The sequence below is a fragment of the Colias eurytheme genome, chromosome 3, assembly GCF_061535395.1.
Source record: "Colias eurytheme isolate Ceu_HAF_F1 chromosome 3, ilColEury1 Martin Lab GWU primary, whole genome shotgun sequence".
Classification (NCBI taxonomy): domain Eukaryota; kingdom Metazoa; phylum Arthropoda; class Insecta; order Lepidoptera; family Pieridae; genus Colias; species Colias eurytheme.
The window spans coordinates 5,833,118-5,845,437 of NC_142982.1; the positions used below are offsets into that span (position 1 = coordinate 5,833,118).

The 12,320-nt window shown below is 35.0% G+C and overlaps 1 protein-coding gene across 3 annotated transcripts in view; it reads right to left on the reverse strand.

Moving 5' to 3' along the window:
* Cip4 (formin-binding protein 1-like Cip4) overlaps nucleotides 1-12,320 on the reverse strand; it is a 41,384-nt gene that overhangs the window by 12,334 nt on the left and 16,730 nt on the right. For all 3 annotated transcript variants that reach the window (XM_090119641.1, XM_090119640.1, XM_090119642.1), the window contains exons 2-8: nucleotides 7,750-7,865; nucleotides 6,907-6,957; nucleotides 6,589-6,733; nucleotides 4,827-4,978; nucleotides 2,669-2,825; nucleotides 2,167-2,304; nucleotides 192-395 (exon numbers count right to left, since the gene is read on the reverse strand). In XM_090119641.1, the coding sequence (XP_089975767.1) occupies nucleotides 192-395; nucleotides 2,167-2,304; nucleotides 2,669-2,825; nucleotides 4,827-4,978; nucleotides 6,589-6,733; nucleotides 6,907-6,957; nucleotides 7,750-7,865 (963 nt within the window). The remainder of the gene's footprint in view (nucleotides 1-191; nucleotides 396-2,166; nucleotides 2,305-2,668; nucleotides 2,826-4,826; nucleotides 4,979-6,588; nucleotides 6,734-6,906; nucleotides 6,958-7,749; nucleotides 7,866-12,320) is intronic.

A 12,320-nucleotide genomic window follows, 5' to 3' on the forward strand; every position in this document is an offset into this window, starting at 1 on the left:
TAGCCAATCATAGCGCCGCGCGATCACGCGATTTAAAATGGAACGAATCATACGCATGATGATGATGTGAGCAGTGCTCATATCCTTGGCGCGTCTGTCCCGCCTACAATGCCTTTCTAACCTCTTTTATATGTTCTGTGAAATTAACCAACTACCCTCCATTCTTAAACTCCTCCCTATTAAAACCTCACCTTATTGGAACTGAATATGGACAGTAGCCCGCCCCTCTTCTTGATCCTGTTCCCTGACACCGTCCCCCTTGCTGCTGTGAGGTGGTTATGAGTTGGATGCGGTATCGCAGAGTCTGTAGCGTCCGCACCGGTGGCCGCTTCGAAACGGTAGTCGTCGGGCGGCATAAAGCCGGATTTATACCTCTCTATTACTAGCTGTGTGTCCTGGAATCATAAAATAAATTATTAAAATTCTCTTTTGCTTATTGGATTTTAAAACAATCTCATAATTTCTGTGAGTAATTTTCATTTGTGGTAGTAGGCGCTTCTTTTACGTGGCAATAACATTTAATTTGGAATAAATTCAGTTCACTTGTGTTAGGAGACGTAAAAAATTACGTGGCAATAAAATTTGGAAGAAATAAATAATGATAATTGCAACAACTGGATTTATCACCTTTTTTATTTATGCGCACGTACTCATTTCTCATTTAATTTGGAAGAGATAAGACACGCAATTGGAATAATTATGTAATATATTGTAATAACCGTAATACAAAATTAAATAAACATGAACATCAGCACCAAGAATGTATGTATTTAACTATTTAGTTTAAATTTTAACGAGAGCATATTTTTTTTTAAATACCCTCGATTCGGAAAAGTAATTCTAAAAGTAAAAGGAGTGCAATAATAATATTCTATGTGAGCACCGAACAAACATACTATGTAAACCATTGTAAACATTCACGGTCATTTATGATAATGAAATTGCAAATTTGGATGCATAAGGAATTATATTATAAGTCACGTTAATTTTTAAATTAATAGATATTCATAAGCATGTGATACAAAATGGAAAGGAGGAAAACCTTCCTACATATCCATACTGGTATCATAAAATACTCAGTTCAATATGCTATATAAAAAAAGAGTATTTGTGCCGAGCACGCGTGTCAGAAGTGAAACTTCTCAGGCAAGATTCAAAGGTTCCAAAATCGTCGCCTTACTCCATGACGTGACGGCATTGCCATGACGCGACCTTGAAATTTTATTCTCAGCGCTCCTAAAAAAGTTTCACTTCAAAATCAATATCTGGTTATCACTCTTAACTTAGTTGAAGACATCTATTGATTCATTTTAGGTGACAATAAGCGCCATTCGCATTGGGTCAGCGATTGTTTATGCGCTATTGTCATGTATATAGTTACTTCGCGTCAACAAATGCATTGTACAAAATATGCTACAATATGCTTTAATTAAATGGCCATTTAACAATTGTATTAATTGGCAAAACATAGGCGTTAAAACAAGGTTAAGTAAATGTTTGAAACAAAACTACACTCATGTTTAATTAACTATCCTAAATATTTATGATAAGTCTAAAAACTCTATTTACATATTTTAAACGGTTATGAGTTCATGGCGTCATCTAATATTAATATGTATTTTTTAAGTTATAATATACGAGAATCTCGTCTCGTCGTATATATCTGATATAAGTCTCTGTCAAAAAGTTATCTAACTATTAATATGGAGATTAATATATTGCAAAAATTACAACACTAATGCTTGCTTACAATGGCTTAAAGGAAGATTTGCGGCATTTAGGTGACCTTGAAAAACTCGTATGGCTTGATGAATGTCGGTTATCCGATTATCCTTAATCAGTTAAGCTTCTAAACAAACGCGATACTAAAAGAAGGCACTATCTTGGCGTATTTAAATTTTAAGGTCATACAAACACAAAAAAGTGAAACGACAAAAGGTCATACGTGTAGGTCAGAAATAGTTGCTTTTTTATACATAAAAAGTGAAATTAAATTACTTATAAGATAAAACCAATTTAAAAACTAGAACGCTTGTTTATTTTTTGTTCTGTTTAAAACGAACATTGCATTACATAATATCATTTGTTACGGATAAAAAGGTATATTGGATAGACGTATGCTAAACACATTATTGTTGTGAATACACATTGTATTTCCATACTAACCTCCTTCTCGTTAATACTGTTGGCAGCATGTTCCATACCGTCTAAACATTGCATTATAATTGGAAATACTTTTCTCTCGACGTCGACTGAACTTAACATGAAATTTTTAATATTTTTTATTCTCTTCTCGTCTAGGTCCTGTAACAAAAGGTTGTTTTAAATCTCGCGTTGTCGGCTAGTTTATTTGTGTACAAAAATAGAGTTGTTTTACAATTTGTGGCTTTCCACGCGACCTAGTTGGCGACGTGCCGAAGTGCATGGCGCCTACACTTGAACGTTATTTTAATAAGGAACAAGTTGTAATTATTTGCATACTTCAACTGCTAATAGCAATGGTTAATTGAATAATTAAACGTGTAAGTAATAACAAATCATATCAGTTACTTTGTTTGTTCTTGTTAAGAAGTAAGTTACGTGCTTTACATTCTACAACTAAAAGGTTATTATTACAAACTATTATATCTCAGGGGACTTAAACATTTCAAGTACAAATGTTAGTTACCTGTAACTGTTTAAATACATGAGGCAGCCTCTGTTCGTAGTGTTGTCTCTGTGCTTCATTTGTCTTTCGTAATTGGTCCATATATTCTTGTTTCGCATCTTCGCACGCTTGGCTTCTTAATTTCATATTTGTCTTCTGTTTTTCAACCTCTGCCCGACTGTAATTTAAAAACAGAAACATTACTAATTATTACATAATTCTCAATTAACATGGTTAAGAAGTCTTGTTTACATGTGGTAGAAACATTATCGCAAAAAATGTGAATATAACGGCACAATAAATATAAAACGCCGGCCTACAAAACGCTGCACATTTAGTGGCGTTCACAAAAATGCCGTGATGTTACATAGCCAACAAAAAAACGCTCTCTTTTTACGCAACTCCTGTTACGAGCTTTTCAAAATTCAAAACTGCACGTTCCGGTGCATTTGTTAACAATCCAACAATGAGATAGTGACTTGTGGGTGAATAAACCAACGCAGCGCTAAGCCATTGTAATATTGTATCGTGTAACGTGTCAGACGGCCTAGATTTTCTTTAATGGTAGCTAAACGAACCGAAGACGGGCATACTAAATACTTAATTGAATGTCTCGAATTCGTAAACATTTCGGCCGTGATGTCATGCTGTTATGGAAATAACCGTTTTCGAGATGATATTTCATGTCCATTGCGGCCAATATTTGATACTAATTGACGTATATAATAATAATCAATATCCACCCACATAACCGTATTGGAAAAAAATTATGGCTATTGTTCTCAGAGCTCTGATCATGGTATACATATACCACTAGACTAGTAATACCGACTAGTACCTATATTTTTTGTGCTTGTATTGTAATCAAATCAACTAACGCTATCAGGATGCCGTATTTGGTTTGAACCATAATATCAGAACATAAAAATAGCTCTAAAGCTTTTAGGTAGTACTGACGAGTAATGGAGAACAGTAGTTAAAATGCTGGTTTTTAAATGGGAAACATAAATGTATGAAAACATGTCGGCATATAACACATCAAAATAACTGTTGCTACGTCGTTACTACACGCTGTTGGAGTGCAGACATGAAACGAATAAAAAAACAGCTTTAATTCACCTGGGGTTGGAGTCATCGCCCGCCCTCTGGGAATCCGCGAGTTTACTCTGTTCACAATGTTTACTCGTCAAGTGCCAGCGCGATATAAATAAATAAAACCGGCCAAGTGCGAGTCGGGCTCGCGCACAAAGGGTTCCGTAGCAGCAAATATAATAAATTACAGTTAAATCAACCTATCTCAAAAACTATAAGAGATACTTTGATCAAACCAAAAATCGTTGAAAGAGTTAATTAGCATGCATCACCTCTATTTTTTTTAGAATTTTATACCCCGTAGTTATAAAAATAGAGGGGGGGGGACATACTTTTTACGACTTTGAGAGCTGATATCTCAAAAACCGTTCACTTTAAGAAAAATGTTTTTTAGAAAACTTTATATCATTTTAAAAGACCTTTCCATTGATACCCCACACGGGTATGTACATCGAAAAAAAAAATTTCATCCCTCAGTTACATGTATGGGGGGCCCCACCCCCAATTCTTTTTTTTACTATTTAGTGTCATATTTTTGTAGCGGTTCATACAACACATATTCCCATCAAATTTCATCACTGTAGTACTTATAGTTTCCGAGTAAATCGGCTGTGACAGACGGACAGACGGACAGACGGACAGACGGACATGACGAAACTATAAGGGTTCCGTTTTTGCCATTTTGGCTACGGAACCCTAAAAAGGACTCGATTTTTCGCACTCGGTAATTTTTTGTCGATCATCGATAAAGCAAATATAACATCGCCGCTATCGTTAAATTATATTTTCGAATATTCGTTTGGCGCTATAGAAAATAAAGTGGCGAGATGTCGATAATTTTATGCGACGTGAAAATTTTAATATTTAAAGTTTTAATATTTTAATTATTATAATACCTGTGGTGTATATTTTAAGTTGTGCATATAAACAGCATCAATCGATAAATGAATTGCTTCATTGCGTATTCTACTCATACTCACTACCTAGAAATAAAACACACCACCATAGACCAACAAACAAAGGTACCTAGTCGACAACATAGTATATTGACAGGTTAATTAGTGAAACCACCGCTACAGCACATTACCTGAGGTTGAAGTCAGCGTCTGCCTTCTGGAACGCATCGAGCGCCCGCTCCGACTCCCTCGCGGCGCGCTCGTACGCCCGCCGCGCGCGCTCCAGCGCGCCCGCCGCCGTGTTCAACACCGCCATTTGTTTCGCACCTTCGTTCAAGTGTTGCTGGAACGCACCAGTACATAGGTTTACACTTTTATACGATTAACTGTGGGGTACATTAATACTGTAATGCGTTGATAGATGTGTTATGTTAGGATAATCTCGACCTACGTTATTTGTTTATACATATAACTACTGCCCATTCGCACGTATGGAATCAATCAAAACAAAAGGGCCTTCCTCATGAAATACAACAACGTATAACGTTGATATTTCGCGTTTGGGTGACCTTCCAGTGCTAAAAGGATTAAATAAATAAAAAAATAATAAATAATAAAATAAATAATAAAATTGTTTTATTTCAGGAAATGTCCCTTCCCATATGCAAGTTACAAATTACAATCAAAATAAAATACAAAAAATTAAAGATAATTAGAGCATCATTTATAGTTTTTTCCTGGCTTTATAGGTTTATCCCTAGCATAATATGATGAATGAACTTTGCACCAGTACAGATGTAAAGGATTGTCATAAAAGTTAGAGACAGCCACCAGAATACTATTACTGGAGCGTCTCATTCTCTCCCAAAAATTTGCGATTCGAGATCTCATTATGGCCATGAAATCCGGGACCCTCGTCTCCAAAAACATGCCAGATGCACTACAGAACCTGGGCAGTTTCATAAAGAGTCTGTATGCGTTATTATAAACTGTAAACAAAATTTTTAAATAAAATTAAATGTAAACAATTTTTAAAATTGACTACAACATAACCTAAAATAATGTTTTCAATTTTTTTACGTAATGCTGCGTTTACCTTCAAATCCCATTGACTCACAAAATTTTAGGTTACATTAATTAATGAAGCTATAAATGTTGCTATTAGCGAATTCCTAATAAACGTTGCAATGAATGCCAAGGTTGAATAACAATCGTTTCTGCTTTGTTCGAACGGTTTCCTTTTCACAATATTGACGTAAGAAAACCAACCGCAGATTTCCAATCCTGAACTTAGTCATCGTATCCAGAAAAACAGGCGTAAGCATTATATTTGACTCTTATTTTTTATCTTTTTATTCTGTACAAAGTAGGTATATTACATAAAATACTTAGATTAAAGAAGCATCAGCTAATATAATTAAAGGGATAATTATGAATTCAACGTTGATCAGATTTAAAGATTAAACTTGAACTCAGAGTAAGACAGAGTTTATACCAAAAAAAAAAGTAACGTATTCATCAATCAGACGTCTTAATTATACGAGGAATGATTAATTATTTGCAGTATGCACGAATGAGTAATGCAACTAAATGTTGTGCCCGTGCCTCGTGGAAGGTCGACCCGTGGAGCTGTAGCGTGAAACTTTAAAGTATTGTGATAAATTGTACATAAAAACTCGGTTTAGTTGCACCATTCATTTAAGAACGACTTGTCCAATACCTAAATAAATTACGCATTCTGCTTATACAATTTTCCAATATATAAACAGCTCATATAGTAAACGGTAAGAAACACGCCCGATCAAGCAGTCCTATTCTATCCTACTGCTGCCTTATCTATTCTTCGAAACTTTACTTGACACAGATACAGATTGCGATCTCCAGCAGTTTAGCCTATTTATATCGCGATAAAAAGAACCACTGCTTGTAGCTAGTTTATAACAAGCAACAAACCTTTCGTTCCTCGCGCAACTCTTTGGCGAGCAAGTGCAACTCCCGCACCACGTTTGACTGCAAGTTTTCCGCCACAACTTCGCGCTGACCCGCGAAGTCACCTAACTCTTGGAGCAGCTTTTTGAATGCCTTACATGGTGTGTATCTATAAAATAAACGTATGATTGTACATAATTTATTGTTATTGATAGTCAAAACTCAGAAGTGTCGTCTTCTTTACATATATTTTGATTTCGGAAATAAGTGTGTTTGTCTGTTGGTACTTGCCTAGTTAATTATTAAATGAGTCTGTATAGAGAATTTGTTTGCAAAACTTACTGATACTCATCCTCTTCTTTTCTTTTAGGTTGATAGTTTTTGACCAGCCTCCTGTAGGTAAACAAGGACACGTTTATAAAAACAGAAATAGTCATACTAAAATTTCCATTTAAAAAAATCTGATTAGAAATCGTCACATTATTATTGTTGCTAATTTTACTAACATAAGCAAATAATACGCATCCTTAAACAGCTTGTAAATAAAAAAAATATGGGCTTATAAAATGTTAATGTCATAGCTTCTTGATCATCCGTTCTGTGCTAAACGCCACGCAGTAAAATTGATAGCGCATCATAAAACATCGTTATTATTGATATATGAACATCGAACATCTCATTTGGGAAAAGCACATTAATAAAACGAACATGTATAGAGATATGATATAGATTCGGTAAGCGATAATATATTTAGTGAAAGTGGACATTCCAGACATTAGTTAATATACAAACTTAGCCATACAGGTTCTTGTGACTTCAACTTATCCTTACCGATTCTTATATAAGACTGTTTAACATTTAATTTTATGTTTAACACACATCACTCTCTCACCGTGTGCTTGGGTGAAAGGCTTTGCATGCTTTCTACTGATTTGGAAAACATAAAAATATATATTTTGTAAACAAGTCAACAGTCACTATGTATTTTTCACGTTTCAATATCGACACGGAATCATTTATCGTGAGAAACCACTAATAAATACTTTCTTTTTAAGACAAATACAAATCTGACGGTGTTTGATGTATTGAAAATTGAAATATGTACATAGATTTAACATTAATTAACAATAAATTAAAAGCAGTGTTACAAGTTGATATAATTAAAAATAAAGTAAAATATCTTACCTGAGTTTGCCAGCGTATTCTAATTCTATCGCGCATCTCTCCTTAACAAAATTACCATATTTATCTAGGAACTCTATCCCTTTGTGTGTGTGGGCGGCTAAGTTATCATATTGATCCTGTGGACAAGGCAAATAATACACATTACAGCGAGCTCTCGGTCATCACACAACAGGAGGAAGTTGATCGCGATAGTTAACGTCGACGGAAACTGACGCAAAACTGGCGATAAACGAAACGATCACAATATGCGTTTGCAGACTTGTATTTATCATGTTGCTTAATTATAAATAATGGACCCAATACACTATCTTTGAATAGAATAACTCGATTGAACCATTAATAAACTTGGTAACATTTAAGCTTAAACTAAAAATTTACGCAGAAATAATTAATCACATTTGTTTCCCTTTAATGTATTGCCTTAATTAATTTGTTATCTTTAACCTATTAAATTCTATAAAAACATCATATTTGTCACGAATATGCAACATTTAATCACTACAAATTAAAGGAATTCCAATATAAAATGTGTCTTCAAAGTATTACTTTCACGTATCATATTAAAAAAAAATCATTCCCACAAGACGTAAAAGATTGCGTGCAAAGATGCGCACGCGACTTTGACGTCTCCGTCAACGCATCGACACGACGCGGCCGCCCTTGACTCTCGCGCGATTCAACGGGTGCAACGACACCTATGAGACCGCTATCCTTGCTTGACAATATTATCAGTAGAACCTTTAGGAACACCTCATAAGTGCTCCGATTAGCCTTACTTCTAAAAACGAAGTGTAATTTTAGTATAATTACGGTTTAATAACAAATATTAAGCAGACGCCTTTCATAGTTTACAAAACGCCTGCATTCGATCAATATCAAGGGCTAGTCGACTAAACAAGTGGCCACAAATAGCACGGAAACGTGCGCTAGAATTATAAGCAAAGCACTTCTCTTCCCAGCGCGAACGGCGGACGACGAAGTGTTTGTAACTAATAGTGTTAATTAATCGTGGGCCAAACAATGCTTCACCCTGCGCCTTATACCATCAGTTACTAGAAATAAATTTGTCAAAACAAAAAATAATAAAAAAATACCTTAAAACCTTATAATAATTCCGTAGAAGCAGAAACCTAATTAATAATTTACGGTGACTTAAAATTGGGATTTGTAAAATTTTTATCCATGCGTGCATCGCGTGTTGATTGGTCGATAGTAAAATATGGCTGTCAGCAAACACAATGCCAGTATTGTTAAGTGATTACTATACAGAGTCCTTTATGCGTCCTGACTGTAATGTAGTGACATTTCGTGTAATAGCGCCCTGTTAAGGATACTGCACACAATTTTAATGCATGCATGTATTCATGTCGATAACCATCATCATATTGCTAAAATTATTATTTCTAATGTTATAAATTCTCTATAATTTTGACATGACAAAATTACAGGTTAAGATCAAGTGAAGTTATGTAATGAATATAATATCTAATCTAATAGCATGTAGGTAATTATATTTATTTATGCCATTTTAAGTTGGTCACCTAGAACATATAACAGTTATTTAATTTTCTGCAATTAATAATTATTATAGCCATCTGTCTTTAGATATAGGCTGCGAGAAGCGTTCATTATCTATACTGGATGTACCGTTGGCTCACTCGCCTCTAGAATCCCGTCTAACGAGGTTTCGTTCTGTCATAATAATTGCGAGTCAGCTTGTACGCATCATCAACGGCATACCATAAAAAAATAAATTGCTTCTCATTATATTTTTATTTAAAATTGACTTACGACCATAGCCAAATAGGTAACTAACTATTATCCATTTACAATTGTGATTCTTGTGTGAATTTGCGTATTGATGTCATGAAGAGTGAAAGGTTCGTTTACTCATTTGTTAAATTCTTTAATATAGACATGACACGGTTCATTGGCCATGTTGTGGCAATATCGACTCTGTGGGAGTTTCTCGGCTGGACGTGGGAGAACTGGAACGACAACTATGATCATTTTCCGAGATACGGCAGCGCAACATGATCCGAGTGCGAATACTTAGCAGATAATATTTAAAACACCATTCGAGACTTCAATGATTTAGTCCGTTCAAATGGAACAATTCCTTAGAGGAACATAACCACCATACGCTATAAAGTTGTATTCGATTCAAACTTCTGACGATGTGTTTATGTTCGAATATAAAGTTTTAAAATTATTGAAAGATGATCGGTACCATTTTTTACATTTCTAATCAATTCGTTGCGATCTTACGATTCCACTACACCCGTTTTATAATTCACATCACGACCCGTTTTTGAGACATCAAAACTATGTTTTAACATATTTGAATACCTCCATTAGTTACAAAATTAGCTATAGCGCCACAACCTCGGAATGCGTTCACAGTACGTTAGAATATCATCAGTATGCTGGACACATCACAGGCGGTTACCGACACGTGTACTGCCTCCCGGCTACCTTGGCTAATTATTGGAATACCAAATATATTGACCGCTAATACGTGACGGATTGTAGTTTTTATCTCACTTTCCGCAAGTCAGTTTAACGAACGGCTGTAATGTGGGACACATCACACAGGCTTAACAAACTGACAGTAATTAAATAACCTGTTCCAAATGTTTACATAGAAACGCCGCAGGTTGTCCGATGTTGTTAAACCAAAACGCACAAACACATACCTAGACATTGATGTGGCGTGTCTATTGTTTAGTGTCTAAGATAATGGTGTTGTTAACGATACTGTTGACTATGATTACATCGCGGCTCTCGAGCAATGGCCTTGCTATCTATGTTTAATAATATGTATATGCATTAGTACCTATGTTCACGCCTCAGTTGAATGTCAATGCCATATCTAAATATTGCGATATTAACATGGACGGCTAAATTATTTTTAACCTACTAAAGATTAAGATACTCCGTAACACAATCGTTTCAAGCGCTGAATTCAGCAAGATATGTTCTCCTTCCGGCTCCGATTTCCTACTTATTATAGAATGTTTCCACTTATTTGCATTGATATTAAACTTACGTAAATGGTAGCGCAGAGTTCATGCGCCAGCGATTCGCTTAGCATAACCTCTCTCATGTTATGCACACAAGAACAAAACAGAAATTACATAGCATTAAAGTTTCTTTGTCTGCAATCGGCAACCTTTCACACGCTGTTCATACGTTTATTTCCGTTTCATCTTGAATGCGCCGACATCGATGCGGAGTCACACCGGAACCTGGTGCGACCAATCGCTTTTATAATAATGAGTCACGCAAGAGGAACGCCCTAGCCCCGGCCTTAGAAAATTAAATCTCATTACTCATCCATACTTTATCGCAGAACAATACAATCGGCCTGATAAGATTGTCCTGTGTTCACGGAATCAATAATAGCCTGTAACGACTTTGTGATACGGTGTTTTATGATAATACTTTTATTGTACGACAAATATGAATGAGTTTCTTGAATGGGACAGGACTTTTTAATATTAAACTTATATGATTCAAAGACAAAATTATTTTTTTAACATTATATACGCTAAATGGTGATGTAATCATGTACGCAACATGAAACATTGGTTAAGATGATTTAAGGCTTAAGATGCCAACAATGCAAGAATACCACGATACAATTCCTACGCAAAGGTCCATGTTTTAGCCCAATTTGATCAACCGGTCAAACTGTATAATACTTTTAAATATGCACGTATTAATTAACATAATTTATATGATATAGACTCGGTATGGAAAAATATGGACAAGACGCAAATATAGATATATCTTATTTTAAAATATTATGATAATTTTATGCGTCATTAAATTTCAAACATATTTATTAAAAATAATCGATACAAAGATTGAATGTATTCGCATTTGAAATTGTACTGTAAATAAAGTTGTATTTTTGGATACTATGAGATCAGAGATAAATGTAGAACTTTGATAGATTATTACTTAAAAGTACAATTCCGACTTCTCGAGATGAAAGAAACAATGTCCTCAAACAATGATCCGTTCTGTGTCAAATGGGCTCTCTAAAGCCCTACAAGTAAGTGTACAAGGCGACGAGCACTCTTGTTTCACTACGACACGCACTCGACCCAGCTACAGGTGACATAATTGTATCTAAAACCGCACCGAATGTTTTGCAATATAATATTTATTAACCAGTAAATTGAGATATGAGATACTTTTCTGGTGGCGATTATTCATCAATAATGAATCAGCGCAGCGCCGCTCATTATTATTATTCAGTTCAACTGATAATAATTATTACTTTTATGTTATAATGTAAATGTATATGTTCTGCTACGTTTATGAGGAACAAATACTATATTACTCAGTAGCAACAAATAACTTTTCCTTTTTATATCTAGGTATTGTGTATTTGTTACACGCGTAATTATTATGTAGGACTCGTGCGTACGGCGTACCCTTTATCATACTTCGTAATAGGAAAAATAATTTAACGTCAACATATCACTGTTCCGTAAATGAGCTTGGAACCATTAGGGCGCTTGTGCACTACAAGGAATTTTACTGTCCGGCATTCCGATTTT